Source organism: Camelina sativa, chromosome 15 (assembly GCF_000633955.1).
Source record: "Camelina sativa cultivar DH55 chromosome 15, Cs, whole genome shotgun sequence".
Lineage (NCBI taxonomy): Eukaryota > Viridiplantae > Streptophyta > Magnoliopsida > Brassicales > Brassicaceae > Camelina > Camelina sativa.
In genome coordinates this window covers 153,125-173,219 of record NC_025699.1, presented here as the reverse complement: position 1 = coordinate 173,219, position 20,095 = coordinate 153,125, and the positions used below count along the sequence as shown (strand labels likewise).

Genomic DNA, 20,095 nt, shown 5'->3' with positions numbered 1-20,095 from the left:
TTCTTCTGCTTGATGGCAGTCTTGGATTTGTATTTCCCTCTGTCCTCCCTACCCGCTTTAACTAACTCCAGTCTTTCTTCTTTTGTTAGTTTATGCCTTATGTGAGCCTGTTGAAAGAGTCATAAATTTTTTTCAGTTAACATCGAATCTGTGCGAGACATCTTGTGACTAAAATGGATCAGCTTCTCATAGTAACAGCTTACTTCAAGTTTGGCTGGATCGACCAGCTTCTTACTTAGCTGATCAGAATCTGGAACTTTGAATCCTTTTCGAGCCAATGCAATTTTCACATCCTTCTTTGCCTGTATGTGACACCAAGACATCAACAACGTTGGACTTCTTTATACCAAAAACAGAGGAAAACAGAGCTTCTCTCTCTTACGCATATATATGTATACCTTAAGTTCTTTGATTTTTCGGAAGTCCTCATTCGAAAGTATGCCATCACTTTCACCAAAAGATGGACGTTCGCTTGCTTCTGCGCATCTCTTTAGTGCTCGTAAGCTTGTATCAGCAGCGAGAAGACTCGCATCAAAATCTTCTATCTTCCTTTTCTTCCCCTTTGCTTTCTCTTTGTTTCCACTACCCTCCACAGAAGAAGAATCGGAAGCTTCTCCTTCATCTTCTTCGCTTTCCGAATCAATCTCGGCTTCATCACTGTCATTCTCCTCTTCCTCTTCATCACAACTGACCAAAGTATCAGTATCACTATCATCTTCAGTGTTACTCATATCATCACCATCATTAGAATCTTCTCCAGCCTCGTCCTCAGTTCCACATTCATCAGGTATCACCTCCTGTTCCATATCATCATCACTGCTAGGCAACGTCACGTCATCATCGTCTTGATCATTATCACTTTCTTGCAGTAACTCAACATTGGGAACATCGCTGAAGACAGTAACTTCTCCATATTGTTTAGGTCTGGCAATGGGACCTCCAGGACGGCCACGGTCTTTTTTCACTAGAAGCGAAGGGTTGATCTGAAATTACAAAATGTAATTAATCGGCTAACCACAATACATCGACTATTTTGTTTCCAATTGACAAATCAAATGCTTCTTTTACCTCTCTGAACAGTGCTACGAGGGAACGAGATGCTGCTGAGATGGCTTTATTATGGGCATGGTCCTTTTTATACCGAGCAAGATCTTGCAGCAACTCTTCTGTCATCAACTGAAACAAGAAAAGACAATACAGAAAAAAGGATTGGTGTTGTATAACTACATTTATATAAATGAGGATATTAAACCAGAGTTAAGAAATAGTTACCTCGTGAATCCTAAGGCACATTTCTCGTACCACATTGAGTCCGACAGCAATAGCCTGGTTACATAAATGAAAACAATGAATTAAAAAGAAGAATAATATAGTAAATGATAGACAAAGCTTTCTAGTTAAGTCCCTCGAAGTCACACCTCAGGAAGTGAACCGTTGTGTAAAAACTCATTTACTATTTGCTTGAACAGTGGCTCCACGGCATCCGAAGGTACCTGCCCGAGACAAAATTATTGCGAGGATTGAAGAATGAGAAAATAGATAATGCTTTAAAGTGGAAATGTTTCTATACCCCATCATGGCAAGCCTGAACCGCTGCTGCAAGTATATGTGTAGTGTCCTTTCTACCTTGCTGCATTTAAGAGCATCCCTAGCTATTTTAATCAAATTTCAACAGAAATTTTTTAAAAAGTCAGTTAGAAAATCTCACTTACCTTAGCATAGTTTTGAAGATAAGTATAAAAGCTTAATAAATGCAACTTGTGAAGACCAATTGTTCGTGCAATAACTTTTATCATCATCAACCTCGTCTGCAGCATGGAGGAAACCAAACAGAAAGTTAGTTAGCTCATATGATTCTGTAGAATGGATGAAGCGAGTTAAATAATAGTTACCTCAACCCGTTCACTAGTTTTCCCAATGCTCTTGCCAGTCTGAAGCCGGGAAAGCAACCTCTCTGCAAAATTCTGTAAAACAAAATATTCAATTATACTATTGTAATTACTTTCCCTGCATATGAGTATATGACACACTACAAAAAGCTAGGAAATAAATGAACCTGTGGATCATTTAGATGATTAAGAGGTGAATAAGTTGAAGGGGTGTTCTCAGACGACGCACGCTGCTTTTTTTTAATACTTCGCATCGCGCGCTGCAATTTTGCTTGCTTTTTCTTCTTGCTAGAAGATGTACCTTTGTTGTTAGCCTAAACATCGGAAGTTAAAATATCTATCAACAACTAGTAAGCGTCTTCATACTCTGCAATCAAATTCATGTATAACGTTGTTTACCTTGTAAACAGCGTCTCTGTTAATCATAACCTGAGATGCTTGCTTTGACTCCTCTTCATCGCCACTTGAAGCATCACTATCATCCTCATCGTTAATGTTATCGTAGTCAAGAAGAAACCGAAGGGAAGATATCATAATCCTGTTAAAAGAGATAAGTTAGTATCATCATATCAAACTATTCCACAGTTAGGAAAAAAGAAAGAAAGAGATATATAATACCTAGGTGAAGTATGAAAGCACGCTTCACAAATAGCAATTGCTACTCTGTCATGTTTATCACCAAACCAGACCTTTCTCTTGTGAAGCTCACAAAGGGTAACAAGTGCTCTCTTAGCCTTGTTTTCATCTTCTTGCTACAAACAAGCAAAATGATATTATCTACTTGATAAACTCAGTAACACAAATCCCATGAGAAGGAAAAAGAGATTAGAATTAACCTCCAACGTAGAGACCACAATCTTCTGAAGTGAATTGTGCCTTGGATCAGTGATACTCATCTTACGAATGGTCTGAACAATGTGAGAGAAAGCAATCTTTCGCAAGTTTTTATCACCAAGTGTTTGAATATCCTAGAAACAGAGCCAGCAAATCTTCCATGACAAGACTCTTTTTAACACACCAAGAAAACGGTAGAAGAATCATATTAACAAAGAAGTAATCATATTCGTATCAATCACATTTTAAAAAACAAACCTTTCGATTCATGAGAAGAATCAGAGCTTGTGCAACATGGTTCCGAAGCCCCGACGGCATTGCAAGGCATGAGGTACGGAGTAAATCAGTCAACTGTGCTGGAAATGCGGCTAGATGCTTCGGGTAAAACGGAGTGACATGAGCGAGAAACATGGCTCGATCGCCGAGTTCCTTGGAAACGGAAGTGTTGGAGACGACGGAGGAGAAAGTGAGAGCCGCCTGTTGCTGAAAGAGATCGACGGAGGCATTGAACTGTTTGTAAATCAATTGGACCTCCGTTTCGTAACCCTCTGGGTCACGCTTGATTTGACCCTGAAGGATAGGAAGGCTGAGGTTCTCGGAGCTCCGACCAGACGCCTTCAAAGACTCCGTCGTAAGACCTAGAGATCCGGCCATAATCAGAGAGGGAAAGAAACCCTTAGGGTTTATTATACAGAACAGAGAAGAAAAAAAGATAGACTTTTGAATTTTGATCTACTTATCCTTTAGGTTAAGTATTCACTGGGCTTTTATGGGCCTTTTTACCCATAATACTAGTAAAATACTTCAGGCCCATCATTTCCTTTTTTTCTCCATTTTTTTTTTTTGTTTTTGGTATTTTTTTAATGTCTTTTAATAATAGAAATGATGATTGAATAACATAGATATAAAAAATATAAAATTGAAGTCAATGAATTTAAGAAAAAAAGAAGAAAAAAAATCCAAGTCGATGCATGTAACTATTCTAAATAGAATCTATTTAGCATATGTTTTGTTACTATAGATCATATATATTGATAATTATAGTGAAAATGACATGAAACTACCAAGTATTTAGTATTTTTTTTCTTTACTCAACATTCAACGTGTTATTGTTATATATTGTTACTATATAGTGTCTTCATTATTTACATCCATTACATAAACTTGACACTCATATCTTTTTTTTAGAAAATAAGAGTATCAAAGAATCCTTGTGTATATATAGATATACTATAGGTAAGTTGGATTTTGCTACTTGCATATTAAGCAGTAAAACTCAATTATTTAACCAAACTGATGGATACCAAAAAATATAGTTTCAATTTGAACACAATGACAACCACATTAATATAAACTATAACATAACATATTCACTATTAGAGTTATTAAATATTTTTTCTTAAAATTGTATATGAATATGATATACCCCAACATAAAAACATAATATATAAAATCATTGAAAATTGGATTTGTTACATGCATTATTGCAACAACAAAAGAAAAGTAAAGAAAAACAAGGTGTACAAATTTTGTTTGTCAAAGGTCATTTTCATGAAATTTCATCCCATATATCATATATGTAATGTAATAATAATATAACGAAAATAAAAGTGCTATCGACAATTAAAAAAAAAACAATCTGAGAGAATTAAAAATGTTTTTTTGGAGAAATGACTGTAAGACCCCTTATTAAGATCAGAACATGGCTTGAGAATCGGACGGTGAAGAATCAACCAAGTTGAGAATGCTATTCCAGTAGTTCTTGTTATCTTCATAGTAGTTAAACTCACTCTCGCCGGCTCCGGCAACGGAGGAGGACGGAGGAGCCTCGTTTTTTCCGGTGGGTAGACTCCGATTGATTGGATCACCGAGGAGAAGGCTCGTGAATCCTTCTCCTATTCCTTCCGTAGGACAAGGACAGTTGNCTGGATTTGTTACATGCATTATTGCAACAACAAAAGAAAAGCAAAGAAAAACAAGGTGTACAAATTTTGTTTGTCAAAGGTCATTTTCATGAAATTTCATCCCATATATGTAATGTAATAATAATATAACGAAAATAAAAGTATTTGGAAAGCTATCGACAATTAAAAAAAAAAACAATCTGAGAGAATTAAAAATGTTTATGGAGAAATGACTGTAAGACCCTTATTAAGATCAGAACATGGCTTGAGAATCGGACGGTGAAGAATCAACCAAGTTGAGAATGCTATTCCAGTAGTTCTTGTTATCTTCATAGTAGTTAAACTCACTCTCGCCGGCTCCGGCAACGGAGGAGGACGGAGGAGCCTCGTTTTTTCCGGTGGGTAGACTCCGATTGATTGGATCACCGAGGAGAAGGCTCGTGAATCCTTCTCCTATTCCTTCCGTAGGACAAGGACAGTTGATTTGCCTAATCCAGTCGTGTTCGTGTTCTTTAACCACCAGACTCACATCGGAGGAGGTTGAGGAAGAGACGGCGAATTCAATCCTCGCCGGAATCTCAGATGATTCATTGTTATTATTATTGTTTCTATTTCTGTTGTCCGTTGGAATTCCTAAAGGCATGATCATCAGAGGAAGATTCTCTGAGAATGTCACCGTCGATGTCGGAGATTCAAGCTGTTGATCTCCTGTTCCTGTCAGAGTTTCCATTAATACATTACCAAAAACCATTCAAAGTTTAGTTTTTTAGTTATAAAAGATTCAAAGTTTAGTTTTTTATTCATAAAAGATGAGTGTCTCTTACCTTCGTTTAGTTTTGTTGACCAAATTGTTGATGTTTTGTGAGTGAAGCAGTGTTGTTGAGGAGCTGATTTGTTAAGGTTATTGTTTTGGTAATGGAGAAGCTTTGATTCTCTAGCTAGTCTTGCTTCAGCTTCGAGCCTAGCACTCTCCCATTGAGCCATATGGCTAAGCGTGGCTGCGTTCTTGGATTGACCTGTGGAAGACGAAAGGGTCTCGTTTTTGTGCTTGTGAGTCACTGGATCGATTCCCATTTTAAGCAGACGTTTCTTCAGGTGTGTGTTCCAGTAGTTCTTGATCTCGTTGTCTGTCCTTTTCGGTAAGTGAGTTGCAATCGCTGACCACCTATGAGATTAAAAGATCAGACTTTAAAGCAATCACAAAAGATTGAACTGTTTTGAGTGATACTTTGACTGATAATAAATAATTTCACCTGTTTCCGAGGAGAGCATGGAGTTGGATGATGGTTTGTTCTTCTTGTACAGTGAATTTGCCTCTCTTAATGTCAGGTCTTAGGTAGTTAGTCCATCTGAGTCTGCAACTCTTTCCGCACCTTTGCAGACCTATAAGGAGTTTGAAGAAAGGTTTTAAAAGAGATAGATGACAAGAAGAAGATGTGTGGTTTGTGAGTAAAAGAGCAGAAAAATGTGAGGTTACTTACCAGCTTTCTCAGGCAAAGAACGCCAGCTTCCATGGCCATGTTCTTCAATATAAGCCAAAAGTTTCTGATCCTCTTCTGGTGTCCAAGGCCCTTTCTTCAACCCGGCCTTATCACAACACGGTGATCTACCCATTAAATCCGCAACACAAATTAGACTAATTTACTGAAGAAGGAGAAGAAGCTTCAGTCTGATCCTCCACTGTGTATAATGTGTGGAATAGCTATCATTATAGTGATCACTATAATCACAAAGGCTGCTCACTTGGCGTCACTCTGATATATAGATGGAGAAACACAACAGAAGATGTCTCTGTTTAGGTCCTGTAAGCGCCCCTTTTCCCGGTCTCTGACATGGATTGGCATTCAATTAGATGGGGTCGAGAGATATTATTACCTTTGTGGTTCCAACACCTTGATTTCCTTTTAAAGACTCTACAGAGCACCCAAAAAGTGGCCATCTTTACTCTTGGAATTGTACCTTCTCTCAATACAAGGTAAAACAGTGAATTTCAGAACCTGGAGTAAATTTCAAGGTCAACATCTATCAATAGCCCTCACTTTGATAAACTTGCAACTTAGGATAACGTCATAGACAAGAATGTTTTTTTCATTTCTTCTCATTAGCCTTAAACAAACTCTGTGGTCCTTGAACAGTTTTCACATTTAAACCAATCTTGTTCTCCCATCAAAGTTCGCTATCTGACAGTCTCTGATCTCTCTGCATGTTCACTAAATCAGTAAATCTCAATACTTTTATCTTAAACTAGGGTCAAAAAGATGCTCAAGGTTTCTTATTACAGGTTATCCTATTAAGGTCTGGTTTCTTGAAACCTACTAAGTTCGTATTGTTACTCTCTCTTACTAACTGTGTAACTCTAGTTACCCTAATAAGTTATACTACTTTATGAAAACGTGTTTTATTGATTTCTTTTTGAGTTTTTTTCACATTTTTGTTAGCTTTTACAAAAACTCCACAATAGTAAATGCTGTTAAATGACGGTGAAGAGAAGTGGAAGCTGGCACTATAATGGGAAAAAGTAAATCAGACACAGAGGATTGATGATATTTGGAGAAACTTAAGAGCAAACAATCTTTATGATTTATAAATCCCAATTTTAGAAAAAAGAAAAGGGAAATGCAAAGTAGTTGCAAGTAATTAATTGATTGTCTATCTATGATGTCATTAGCTTAGACTTGTTCTGTATTCAATTAGTCATTACTCTGCAAATGGTAAAATTCTCCCTGTGGAAGCAACACAAGTTTTATGCCAAACACATTTACAACCCTAAGTGTCATTTTCTCTTTAGATTTAGATCAGAAAACTATGACCGTGGTAAAAACGGAATTTCAACCATTGTAAATTTGAGTTTCTAACCTTGTAAATGGAGAGAGGAAGCACTAATGTGGTGGGGAGCAAGAAGAAAGGAGGTGAAAAACCTTTCCTTGTGTGATTCCTCCATCATTTAATGAAAGTCACACTGGCTGCTCCACTGTTGTTGGTGTCAATTCATCAGAAAATCTATTATTTTCACAAAGATAAACTAAGATAGACAATGAATGATGAAAAGTGTACTGAAACTTAACCATCAAAATAGCTACTTGATGAGGTAAAAAGTTATGGTTTACCATTTGACCTTTACCATATCATAAAGGCTTTGGGAAATGATCATATATGAATACTTGCAACTACATTTCTCGGCGACCGTAGAATTTTTACCTTGTTTCTTACTAACTATTATGCATTTTCTTTAGTACCGTTGCATACATGGTTTGGATAGTTTACAGGTGATCAAATGTTGTCGACAAAGGTAAATTTTGCTGCCAAGAAAGGTAGACGATTTAATGGCGGTGACGGTGACATTAAAGAGATTTTACTAGACCAAACAAAGAAAAGAGTATCCTAGTGTGTGCCATGGCAGCAAAGGAGGATTTATTGAGGTGGGCTCCAAGCTTGAAGGGAGAGAAGAAAGTATCTTCATCGACTCAAACCATAAGACAAAATCACAAGGCTCAACGAATTGTACCAATAAAAACTAAAAGAAATTGGGGAAAAAAATTAAATCATATTGGCTGCAAAAGATATAAAGGACAATGGGGACACTTTTATAAATGTCTTGCTGATTTCATATTGCCAGCTTCTACTACTCTTCAAACTTTTATGGTCCAAACAGTGCTCGATAATTAACCTTCATAGATGATGATGATGAAGCCACTTGCCAAAATCACATCCATCCACGTAGCTGAACCACCCAATATAAAATGTGAGAAACTAAGAATCAATGAGCCAAGAAGAGGGGCCAAAGCTTTTAAAGTCAACTGATAACCATTTGCTTTTCTACATCATCAGTTTTTGGACCAGAAATAATATAGTTTCTTAAATTCCCACATCAATGCTCCAAGTCTTTTGCATCAGAATGATCGTCGTTCTACCGAAAAGAACAAGAAGTCACACGCATGGGAAATCAGTAAACAAGAAGTACGTACATGAATGCTCCAAGTCTTTTTCTTCACACTGTTTCAAACTTTTCATACAAAAACTATGTAAAACCCTTTTTAAGTTGGCGTAGTAATTAAATACTGAAGTACACAAGACATAAAAACGCAGAGACTGTTAAGCTGCCCAAAACCTGTCACTGGATCTAGACATTCAATTCCCATTTTTTCCTAATGGTAAAGAAGATGAAAACAACGCAAATTGTGCTATCTTTTAGGAGTTTCATCCAAGTAACAATAGTCAATAACTCATCCCTGTCTATGCCCAAACTTGCTTGTTCTCAGTTCAACCATCTCTCGGTAATTTATGCTCCGACCTTTTCATTCACTATCTTCAGCAAGACATGGCCCAATTTATCCAACTAAAAGTCAACAAAGAGGAAGGAACCAAACAGCACAGTTCTCATCTTAAACACAGTAGACCAAGTACTTTAAGTGAACTTACGGCAAGAAACAAGCCACGCAAGTTAAGAAACTACAACAAACTTAGTACCGTGTTAAAGGCTAGTTAATAATAGAATTAAAACAGTATTAGTGGACTTTATATAGTAGTCCCTTCACAAACAGTACAAAAATATTGAGAGTTTGAGACCCTCACGACAAAGACAACGAGTACGTAATATTAAGAGGATCGTAATAAGGATTTGAGATTTAACTGATAGTTAGTTCAATGTAGGGCCAAGAAACAGCTTGAACTTTGAAGTCCCAAGTCTCTGTGACCAAATCAGTAGTGTTTTGCTTTTTCGGGTTTAGTTGAAGTATTTTTCTAAAGGGGTCGTCACAGTACAAAAAAACTTGGCAAATCGACTCCCTTAGCCTTAGCAAACAACTAAACACCTCTGAGTCATACGACAAACCGACTTATATTATATCACATATGTGCTCTTCCTGACATTCAGATTTATTGGTAAAACAAAACATCGAATCCAGAACAGGTCATGGTGGGATCCATAAGTTTGGTTGCTAGCAAAGAAGATGCTCGGCTCTCATTCTCAATCATGTAAAGATTGATAACTTCTTCTATATATATAGGACCGTACTTGGTAGTAGTATAGTATATATTGAATTTGAACTTATAGTATAAAACAAAAGAACAATTCCATAGATTTGAAATGAAGCATGCATGTAACTTCAATAGTTAGAGATCGATAATATGCCTTGACTACTGATGATAAAAATATTTTAGTAACACAAGTAGGGGGACTAGTAGTTACGGACATAAAAATTAAGGGTTAAATATGGAGAAGATATAAATATTGGGGGCAATTTTGAAAACATTTCCTGATAATTTAGCTGTATGGGTTAGGTTCCGATGAGAAAATTTTGTTACTCTAATCGAGAGAAATCGAATCGCGAAACTTTTATTTTTCCGGCGGCTTTGCTCTGTTTGATCGATCGTTTACACCAAATCCGAACTAAGTATCGAACCCCGCCGTAATCGGAGATGTCGAGCTCAGGCCAGACGCAGTTCCGCTATACTCAGACGCCGTCGAAAGTGGTGCATCTGCGGAATCTCCCATGGGAGTGCGTTGAAGAGGAGCTCATCGACCTTTGCAAACGATTCGGCAAGATCGTTAATACCAAGAGCAATGTCGGCGCCAATCGCAACCAAGCCTTCGTCGAATTTGTGAGCCTTTTTCTCCTCTCAGATTGTTTTTTTTTTTTTCTTTCTAGCTCCTGAGGATTTGGTTAGGAAACGATAAAAAGATAAATTGGAACTGCTTACTTGAAATTGAAGCACTTAATTGAACTTGTAGTATCTATCTCATCATGAATCATCACCATGTTGAATTGGTTTCTAAAGCATTTGATTGATGTACAGGCTGACTTGAACCAAGCTATATCAATGGTTTCGTATTATGCTTCATCTTCAGAGCCAGCTCAGATTCGAGGGAAAACTGTGTATATTCAGTACTCTAATCGCCATGAAATTGTAAACAATCAGAGTCCTGGAGATGTCCCTGGGAATGTCCTCTTGGTTACCTTTGAAGGAGTGGAATCTCACGAAGTGAGCATCGATGTTATCCATCTGGTGAGTGCATTTACCTTCATTTTCAAAATTTCTTGCTTGCTTGCGTACTACTTTGATTTTGCTTTGCTTTGCTTCCGAGTGTGAGATTCTTTCACTGAATTCTATTTTTATCAAATAGGCATTTCTCAGTTAAAATTGGTCATATTTTGATAAGATATGTGATTGATGTCTTTATATGGGTGAGGCAGTGTGTTGTGCTTCGAGCAGATGAATTTTTATAAAGAAGATTTTTCAATTCTTGCTACTAAACAAAACTACTTTGAGTAACTTTTACATAGACACACTATTCAAATCATANATAGTGTATATCAACATTAATGAAATGCTCGAATCACAGATGTTGATGCCTCTTTATTAAAATCTTTCTGGAGAGAGTTTGGAAATAGTATCGTGTTCGTCATTCTCCTATCTATGGTCTATCATGCCCATAAGTGGACAGGTGTCACTCTGTACTTATCTGGGCTTCTTCTCTCTTTTTTAGTCTCAATCCGGGATCATTTTGAGTTTCTTTCAACCGTTTTGGTTCCCTTTAGCTGTTATCCCTCCTCCGTATGGTCATGGTTCATATCGAGTCCAAATTTGTTTCAGGTATTTTCTGCTTTTGGATTTGTGCACAAAATTGCCACTTTCGAGAAAGCTGCTGGTTTCCAGGTAAGGCATTGAGATTTGTATCAAACGTCTCTATGGAGAAAATGAAATGATATTAACCTTTTTATCTGCCTTCCTAACTTGCCAGGCACTAGTTCAATTTAGTGATGTGGAGACTGCATCCGCGGCAAGGAATGCGTTAGATAGCAGAAGTATACCCAGGTATACTCGTTTTTCTTGCATGCACACACAAGATATAACTCTACTGATTATAACTCTACTGATTATATATTCTTTTGTTTTTGGAACATTTAAATTTAGATATTTGCTCCCGGAACATGTTGGTTCGTGCAATTTACGAATGTCCTATTCAGCTCATACTGATCTCAACATCAAGTTTCAGTCCCACCGGAGCAGGTAGAGTTTTGATTCCTTTACAATGTGTTCTCTGTCTGCATACGCTCCCTGTAATGTTGAAAACCTTATGGTAGAATAGTTGTATCATATGTTTGATTCTTTGATTTACTCAGAGATTACACAAATCCATACCTTCCAGTGAATCACACGGCAATGGACGGGTCTATGCAGGTATCGTTTTCTTCCCCTGCCCTCCCCACACTTTTATCTATCTGTCTCCACCAGTGTTTACCTTTCTTACGTGGTTTATGGTATTTTCTTCAGCCTGCGTTAGGTGCTGACGGCAAGAAAGTAGAATCTCAGAGCAACGTCCTTCTTGGTCTGATTGAGAACATGCAGTATGCTGTCACTGTGGATGTTCTTCATACGGTGAGGAACAACAGCATGCCCATTTCTGCTTCTCAGGCATGCTTAATCTCTCTAAATCAATAATATATTTTGCTTCTCATAGGTGTTTTCCGCGTATGGGGCTGTCCAGAAGATTGCTATATTTGAGAAGAATGGTTCAACGCAAGCCTTAATTCAGTACTCTGGTACATCTCCTTGCACTAACATCTGATTGTGATCCAATTCAACCCCTTTAAGCATTCTGAACATCTTTTAACCATTATCTAATCAGCTTATGGTTATGCTAAGCATTTGAATACAATCATCTTCTGCTTCATATTTGCTATTTCTTCTTTGTAGATATAGCAACTGCGGCAATAGCTAAGGAAGCACTGGAAGGACACTGCATATATGACGGTGGCTACTGTAAGCTTCGACTATCATACTCTCGTCATACTGATCTCAATGTTAAGGTACATAAGATTTGTTGCTTTTTGGAGTTGTATACCTAAGAAACAAAATGTGAGGGGACGACAATAGTAATCGATTTGCGTAGGCTTTTTTTACTTTTTCTTTTCTAACTTGTAATTTCTTCTTTTATTTTCCCGTGTTTGAATGCAGGCTTTTAGCGACAAAAGCAGAGACTATACACTCCCTGATCTAAGCCTAATGGTGGCCCAAAAGGCGGCCGGAGTCTCGGCTTCAGCGCCAGCAGGTTGGCAGAATCCGCAGGTGCAAACTCAATACGGAGGAGGTTATGGTGGAAGCCCATATATGTACCCATCATCTGATCCCAATGGGGCTTCACCTTCAGGCCATCCTCCTCCATACTATGGTTGAGATATTGTTTACTATAAATTTGGGATTTTGCTGTCGTCTAAAGACAGAACTGAGAGTGCTTCCATGTTAGCCAGTGTTATGTGTCCAGTAAAAGTGTGATTTGTTCTTTTTGGTTAATAGACATAATTTAAGTGGGGGAAACCAAATAATAAATTGAAAAGAGCTTAGTATAAATGCATGCAGTAATCAGTATAGCTAGCGCATTAAGGTGTTAACATGGTTAGATTATCTTCTTCTCTGTGATGTGCCGGTGGTAACATCTAGCTACTGAACCTCTTTTGAACAGTGTGAATGGAAATAGCTACTGAACCTCTTTTGAACAAATTAAACCTTTGATTATTAAAATGATTAAAAGACAAATTTAAACACAACAACATACCAAGCTGTTTGATACGATAGAGAACACAAATGCAAGATCATAGATAATAGTTGCTTGCGGTGGTGGATTAGAAACAAAGGGATAGATAAAACGACATAAAGCATAAGAAGGAGTATTCTGACGACGAGTGATTGTAACAGAGCGCACCGGCATGACCACCAACTAACTTTCATCATCTGTTAAGGAGAGAAGCAATCAATCTCCGTGGTGTTGACTTCGAGGCGCATATGTCCTGAAAACCCATCTACAGTTCTCCTTACTACGGATGTGTAGTCGCGACAGTTGGCCTTGAAGCTTATGTGGAAGATGGCATTCATAGACTTGGCATCAATGGGATTGAGAATTGGAGACGGCGGCTCAACATCAACATCATCATCATCATCATATTGAGTTGTTGTTACTCGGGTTTGCACAAGTATCTTCTTCAACTCCAGCTCCTTTGGCGGGAAAGCATGAGATCCAGCCTCGCAAACTTGGAAAAGTGCAAACTGGGCATACAGAAGAAGCCAATCATTTTTACGAATGTCCTCGTCCGGAACCTCGTAGAATCTCTGATCATCAGCTGCTTCTTCTGGTGGTTCAGACAAAAAGGTAGGCATACATTCTCTGTAAGACGCATCTACCCAATCAACCATGAAGTGCTGGAAGTCTAGCTGATACGCTACAAACAGAAAAGGAGGTCAGGTCAGGTCAGGTCAGTAGAGAGAAACAAAATGTTTTCTTGTTTCAATTTGGTTAAAGAAAATTAAAAAAAAAAATAAAAAATAAAGAAAACATGTTGTGGTGGGTTTGATTCTGCAGCCTTCAATCATAACTTCCATCATAGTTTCCAAAAAGGCACCAAAAGGTCTGTTGACCATAGTTTGCAGAGTGAGAGACGACGGAGACGAATCAGCAGCAGCATCAACATCTTCAACCTCTACAGTAGCATCAACGTCTTCATCCTCATCTTTAACCTCTACAGTAATATAGTAGGATACAGAAAACGGATGTTGGGTATTCAATTTTGGAATGCGTATGAACTGCAAGTTCCTATTGTGCTCAAAGTTGAACCAATGAACAGCCAACTGGCCGTAGAGAACCATTTCGGGAGGTGGTTGTTCTTCCTCCTTGTCCCCAAAATAAAATTGTGAGAGTCCCATCAAACGTGGGACAGGAACGTCAGGATCGATATCGAAAAACTAAACCCCAAAAAAAAAGAAAAAAATACAAATTACAATATAGCCGCGGGGGAGGAGGGGTAAGTAATATTTATAAGGGTTACCTACATACCTGAGAATCAACGATTTGGCGGGAGTACCTTTCGTCTATTTCTTCCGGTTCACTTTGATCTTCTTCTATTTGGCGTAAAAGATTGTAGCTTTCCTCATCAGATAGATTCCGCATGTCCAACAACTGCTTCAGAGATTTCCTGTTGTCGATTCGTTTAACAGCTTTTTCCTCAATCACTTTCTGATAGATACGTACAACAACAAAGGAGGAGAGTGTGTGAGAAAGTTGTTTAGGTTTGGGATAATCATCTTCTAATATCTAAGCCATGGCCAAAAGAAAAAATGAAGTAATACATGACATGTGCATCCACATCGACCCACTACTTTATCGGAATCTAATACCCTCAACATATAGAGGCATTGTTCGTCCGTTAGCTTTCCGCTTTCCAACATCCGCCACAAAATATCCGCCATCTTCTTCTTCTCTCGACGTCGTATGGATTTCTCATTTCTCTGTGTGTGTTTTTTTCGTTCTTTTTCTTTTTTAGTGCGGATAGGTCGGTCACTACATATATAAATCAAGTGGTAATCAAGTGGTAATCAAGTTGATGTATAGGGCTTCACACATTTTTGGCCCACCTACATATTTTTTTCTCCGAATAGCGTTTACTCTGGATCAAAAATTGTGCCTCATCATTGGTAAGTTTCAGATAATGACCCATTGTATTAAAAAATTATAGTGTTAAACAAACTAGTGGCATAGATTAACAGAGCGCACCGGCATGACCACCAACTAACTTTCATCATCTCTTGAAGGAGAGAAGCAATCAATCTCCGTGGTGTTGACTTCGAGGTGCATATGTCCTGAAAACCCATCTACAGTTCTCCTTACTACGGATGTGTAGTCGCGACAGTTGGCCTTGAAGCTTATGTGGAAGATGGCATTCATAGACTTGAGAATCAGAGACGGCGGCTCAACATCATCATCATCTTGAGTTGTTACTCGGGTTTGCACAAGTATCTTCTTCAACTTCATCTCCTTTGGCAGGAAAGCATGAGATCCAGCCTCGCAAACTTGGAAAAGTGCACACTGGGTATAAAGATGAAGCCAATCATTTTTAGCAATGTCCTCGTCCGGAACCTCGTAGAATCTCTGATCATCAGCTGCTTTTTCTGGTGGTCCCGACAAAAAGGTAGGCATACATTCTTTGTAAAACGCATCTACCCAATCCAACATGAACTGCCGGGATCTTCGCTGATTCGCTACAAACAAAAAAGGAGGGCAGGTCAGGTCAGTAGAGAGAAACAAAATGTCTTTATCTCTTTCTTGTTTCAATTTGGTTAAAGCAAATAAAAAAAATAAAGAAAACCTGTTGTGGTGGGTTTGATTCTGCAGAGTTCAATCATAACTTCCATCATAGCTTTCAAAAAGTCACCAAAAGGTCTTCTGACCCGAGTTTGCAGAGTGAGAGAAGACGGAGACGAAGCACCAGCAGCAGCAGCATCAACATCTTCAACCTCTACAGTAATATAGAAGGATACAGAAAACGGATGTTGGGTATTCAATTTTGGTATGCGAATGAACTTCAAGTTCCTATTGTGCTCAAAGTTGAACCAATGAACAGCCAACCGGCCGTAGAGATCAATTTCGGGAGGTGGTTCTTGTTGTTCCTCCTTTTCCCCAAAATAAAATGCTGAGATGCCTTGCTTACTTGGGATACGAACGTCAGGATCGATATCGAAAAACTAAACCCCAAAAAAAAAAGAAAAAAATACAAATTACAATATAGCCGCGGGGAGGAGGAGGTAAGTAATATTTTTAGGGGTTACCTACATACCTGAGAATCAACGATTTGGCGGAAGTACCTTTCGTCTACTTCTTCCGATTCTTCACCTTGATCTTCATCCATTTGACGTGAAAGATTGTAGCTTTCCTCATCAGATAGATTCCGCATCTCCAACAACTGCGTCAGAGGTTTCCTGTTGTCGATTCGTTTAACAGCTTTTTCCTCAATCACTTTCTGATAGATACATACAACAAAAAGGAGGAGAGTGTGTGTGTGAGAAAGTTACAATCGCCATGACCGAAAAAAAAGAAGAAGTAATACCTCAGATGTGCATCCACCACCCACTACTTTATCGGAATCTAATCCCGCCAACATAGAGAGGCATTGTTCGTCCGTTAGCGTTCCGCTTTCCAACATCCGCCGCAGAATATCCGCCATCTTCTTCTGCTTTCGACGTACGTAGGGATTTCTTTATGTGTACGTAGGATAGGGTCGGTCACTAGATATATAAAACAAGTGGTAATGGGCCCAGTGGCGGCCCGGACTAGATGTATAGGGCTTCACACATTTTTGGCCCACCTACACTATTAAAGATCTGGTAAGAATCAGTGAACACAAAAAGTCAAGAAAACAGGGTTGTTGATAATTCCAAAACATTGTGGCTAAAACCGAAAACCTCAAAAAGTAAGAGGAGCACAGTTTTAAAAATAAGTCAAGTCGAACCTTTTGTCTTGCTCAGAGGTTTTAGTCTAAAGCCCTAAACCATTTCCTCTGTCTCGCCATTGCTGCTCCATCGATTCCATTCGTAAAAATCCAAACTTTTTTTTGTTCAAATCAAAGCCAAACACTTCTGTTTTTGTAACTGAGACTGAAAAACAAAAAGATGGCGGTTGCTACTTTCTCGGAGCTACCGTTCTTCACATCGTCTATCACTTTCTCATCAGTCCCACTTCCAGGTAGTTTCCAATTCGACCCGATCTTTCACTTCTGGAGTTGGAGCTTTGCAACAAAGACAGTGTCTTTTTGCCTTGAGATCGCCACTAGCGAGCTCTATTAGCCGAAGCTTTTCAACTGAGCCTGTGATTGAAGAGAAACCTCCTGCTGAGGCTGTTATGATTGATGTTTTTAGCAGATTGAATGGTAAGGATGAGATTAGGAAAGAACTTGATTCGAATGGTATTGTGATTAGCCATGAATTAGCGTTGAGAGTTCTGAGGGAACTTGAATCAAGCCCTGATGTTGCGGGGAGGTTTTTCCAATGGGTTTTGGAGGCTTATCCTCGAAAACTTTCCTCCAAAAGTTATAACACGATGCTGCGTATTCTTGGTGTTAATGGTCTCGTTCGTGAGTTTTGGGAACTGGTTGATGCTATGAAGAAGAAAGGACATGGTGGATCAGCTGGTGTTAGGGATAAAGTGGGTGAGAGATTTCTGAACGATGGGCTTGAAGGTGATCTGGAGAGGCTTAAAGAGATTTTTGCTTCAGGTTCTATGGATAATTCGGTGGACAAGGTTTGCAATAGGGTGTGTAAGATTGTGATGAAGGAAGTTTGGGGTGCTGATGTGGAGAAACAGCTAAGGGATTTGAAACTTGAGTTTCGAAGTGACCTGGTGAAGATGATTTTGGAAAAGCTTGACGTGGATCCGAGGAAAGCTTTGTTGTTCTTTAGGTGGATTGATGAGTCTGGCAATTTTAAGCATGATGAGAAGACGTATAATGCTATGGCCAGGGTTTTAGAGAAAGAGAAGTTTCTTGATAGGTTTCAACACATTATAGAAGAAAGTAGGACTGCTGGTTACGAGATGGAGATGGAGACTTATGTTAGGGTTTCAGCAAGGTTCTGTCAGACTAAAATGATTAAAGAAGCTGTCGAATTGTTCGAGTTTGCAATGGCGGGGGTAGCAATACACCCACCCCGCACTGCTGCAGTTTGCTACTAAAGAAAATTGTTACTGCGAATAAATTGGACATGGATTTGTTCTTAAGAACTGTGAAAGCTTATACTGATAAGGGCAACGTTGTGCCTGATTCTATGCTGCAGCATGTCCTCAAGTCGTTGAGAAGCGTTGATAGGTTTGGACAGAGTAATGAGGTGTTGAAAGCGATGAACGAAGCTGGCTATCTTCCTAGCGGTGATCTGCAGAGTGTGATTGCATCAGGACTTAGTCGTAAGGGAAAGAAAGATGAAGCCAATGAACTTGTCAACTTCATGGAAACCTCTGGAAATCATTTAGATGACAAAGCAATGGCGTCTTTAGTTGAAGGGCATTGTGATGCTAAAGATCTCGAAGAAGCTACAGAGTGTTTCAAGAAGATGATTGGCAAAGAGGGAGTCTCTTATGCAGGTTATGCATTTGAGAAGTTGGTACTTGCTTATTGCAACAGTTTTAGGGCAAGAGATGCATACAAGCTTTTCACTGAGCTAGTGAAACAAAATCAGCTGAAACCTTGGCATAGTACATACAAGATTGTGGTGAGGAATCTGTTGATGAAGAAGGTAGCAAGAGATGGTGGGTTTGAAGAAGCGTTGAGTCTTCTACCTATGATGAAAAGTCAGGGGTTCCCTCCTTTTGTTGATCCGTTCATGGATTACTTGTCAAATAGTGGAACAAGCACCGAGGCTTTCGCTTTCCTGAAGGCTGTGACTTCAAAGAAGTTTCCATCTAATTTAATGGTTCTGCGTGTATTCGAAGCTATGTTGAAGTCTGGAAGGCATAGTGAAGCTCTGGATTTGCTGTCTATGTCCCCAAGTTATATCCGTCGCAATGCAGAAGTTCTAGAACTCTTTAATTCCATGAAACCTGATAAATGTTCTTTAGAAAAACCTTTACCCGCTCCTGCTCAAGTAGAAGCTTAGTTCATTATAGGTTTATGTTTGTGGACACGGGGGATTCAAAAAGATTGGTCAGAGAATGTTCGGCTTATACACTATTACTATTTCTGCTCCAATTTTGCTTGCCTTATTCTGCATACTACTCTTCTATAACATAATAACTTGGTCTATTCAGAGGAGAAAGAAATCGATCTATAAAGTTTTGCAAAAAAAATTTTGGACCATTTCTCGATTTATGCGTGTCATCCTTGCGCAGGGGCCATGCTAATCTTCTCTGTATCGTTCCAATTTTATCAGATGTCCCCGAAGGTGACAATCAGTTAATGACTCGAGCGCTATATAAACCCTTTAGTTGTCTTCCAAGTTTATCGATGTGGGGTTATGGAATAAACAAGAGAGAATTAATTATTTGGGCTTGTGGGCCTTTTGACAGGATGTCTCATCTTGAGTTTTGTTACTGGGTTCGAAGAAAATATACTATCTCTTTTATGTGTGTGTACATTTCCATATGTTTTCGTTCATAAATCTTTTTTTTTTGATTAAAAGTTTCAAAGTTTTTCAGCTTTTCAAGATTACAGTTTATCATACGGGGACAAAATAAGAATATCTATGAGTGGTGTGTACTTAAGATTTGTTAAGTAAAGAAATCAGTGATTTGTGTATCAAAGATTCTATATATAGTGATGACTGATGAACATGCACAAGTTGTATAAGAATACGAAAGCAGTGGTGCTCTCCGATCCCCTCGGTTATTTCAAATTAAATCTCCTCACGATCAGTAGAGCATTTTCTTTGATAACACATACATAATACATATGTATATATAAATACACAAAACCATGTCGCGTTTTACAGTTTGTCATTTAATGATTAAACATTTTTGTCATTGCATGTTTAGATATATATATGCGACGAGGCATTTACAAAGATGAATGTAAAACACGTCAGATGCATGCATCAAAACAGTAAACTTCATTACTGCAAAGAGTAATAAATGATAAAACTAACTTCATAACTTCATTATTAATGACTGCTCAACTTCGCTATGTATATACACATCGGACAATACCAAACAAAAGC

General features: G+C 38.5%; 3 protein-coding genes, 1 long non-coding RNA gene and 2 pseudogenes across 6 annotated transcripts; 3 read left to right on the top strand and 3 right to left on the bottom strand.

Annotated features, from left to right (window-relative positions):
- LOC104744255 overlaps window positions 1-3,402 on the bottom strand; it is a 3,757-nt pseudogene extending 355 nt beyond the window's left edge.
- Window positions 4,797-6,256, bottom strand: LOC104744254 (protein ODORANT1-like). The gene is made up of 4 exons (XM_010465273.2): window positions 6,109-6,256; window positions 5,881-6,010; window positions 5,452-5,792; window positions 4,797-5,341 (listed from the first exon to the last, which is right to left on the bottom strand). The coding sequence occupies exons 1-4, from the start codon at window positions 6,239-6,241 to the stop codon at window positions 4,881-4,883; spliced, it is 1,065 nt and encodes a 354-aa protein (XP_010463575.1). The 5' UTR covers window positions 6,242-6,256; the 3' UTR covers window positions 4,797-4,880.
- On the top strand, window positions 5,298-6,503 carry LOC109129030. Its single transcript, XR_002035350.1, has 3 exons — window positions 5,298-5,383; window positions 5,502-5,722; window positions 5,957-6,503. It is a non-coding gene; the product is annotated as an uncharacterized LOC109129030 (long non-coding RNA).
- LOC104744253 (polypyrimidine tract-binding protein homolog 1) lies at window positions 9,908-12,979 on the top strand. Of its 3 annotated transcripts, none has more exons than XM_010465271.1 (10): window positions 9,908-10,228; window positions 10,424-10,633; window positions 11,222-11,284; window positions 11,370-11,443; window positions 11,543-11,638; window positions 11,752-11,809; window positions 11,903-12,007; window positions 12,090-12,171; window positions 12,326-12,438; window positions 12,587-12,979. In XM_010465271.1, the coding sequence occupies exons 1-10, from the start codon at window positions 10,046-10,048 to the stop codon at window positions 12,803-12,805; spliced, it is 1,203 nt and encodes a 400-aa protein (XP_010463573.1). In that variant the 5' UTR covers window positions 9,908-10,045; the 3' UTR covers window positions 12,806-12,979. The 3 variants fall into 3 exon arrangements, with proteins under 3 accessions (XP_010463573.1, XP_019092018.1, XP_010463574.1); XM_019236473.1 differs by having other exon boundaries at window positions 12,326-12,391; window positions 12,587-12,688; XM_010465272.1 differs by lacking the exon at window positions 9,908-10,228 and adding an exon at window positions 10,971-11,072 and having other exon boundaries at window positions 10,471-10,633.
- On the bottom strand, window positions 13,313-16,631 carry LOC104747956 (UPF0725 protein At3g44770-like). The gene is made up of 4 exons (XM_010469660.2): window positions 16,504-16,631; window positions 16,234-16,416; window positions 15,766-16,141; window positions 13,313-13,845 (listed from the first exon to the last, which is right to left on the bottom strand). Exons 1-4 carry the CDS (start codon window positions 16,618-16,620, stop codon window positions 13,364-13,366), a joined length of 1,158 nt encoding a protein of 385 aa, XP_010467962.1. The 5' UTR covers window positions 16,621-16,631; the 3' UTR covers window positions 13,313-13,363.
- Window positions 17,055-19,179, top strand: LOC104747955 (annotated as a pseudogene).

What these genes read in the sequence shown, in the direction of transcription:
- LOC104744254 (XM_010465273.2), bottom strand. Translation starts at nt 6,241, where the DNA reads ATGGGTAGATCACCGTGTTGTGATAAGGCCGGGTTGAAGAAAGGGCCT. An exon ending in TTCTTTGCCTGAGAAAGCTG is followed by an intron (nt 6,011 to 6,108) that starts GTAAGTAACCTC and finishes AACTCCTTATAG; the next exon opens with GTCTGCAAAGGTGCGGAAAG. An exon ending in GTCAACAAAACTAAACGAAG is followed by an intron (nt 5,342 to 5,451) that starts GTAAGAGACACT and finishes AAACTCTGACAG; the next exon opens with GAACAGGAGATCAACAGCTT.
- LOC104744253 (XM_010465271.1), top strand. Translation starts at nt 10,046, where the DNA reads ATGTCGAGCTCAGGCCAGACGCAGTTCCGCTATACTCAGACGCCGTCG. An exon ending in ACCAAGCCTTCGTCGAATTT is followed by an intron (nt 10,229 to 10,423) that starts GTGAGCCTTTTT and finishes ATTGATGTACAG; the next exon opens with GCTGACTTGAACCAAGCTAT. An exon ending in GATAGCAGAAGTATACCCAG is followed by an intron (nt 11,444 to 11,542) that starts GTATACTCGTTT and finishes ATTTAAATTTAG; the next exon opens with ATATTTGCTCCCGGAACATG.
- LOC104747956 (XM_010469660.2), bottom strand. Translation starts at nt 16,620, where the DNA reads ATGGCGGATATTCTGCGGCGGATGTTGGAAAGCGGAACGCTAACGGAC. An exon ending in GCCAAATCGTTGATTCTCAG is followed by an intron (nt 16,142 to 16,233) that starts GTATGTAGGTAA and finishes TTTGGGGTTTAG; the next exon opens with TTTTTCGATATCGATCCTGA. An exon ending in AATCAAACCCACCACAACAG is followed by an intron (nt 13,846 to 15,765) that starts GTTTTCTTTATT and finishes TTCTGTTTGTAG; the next exon opens with CGTATCAGCTAGACTTCCAG.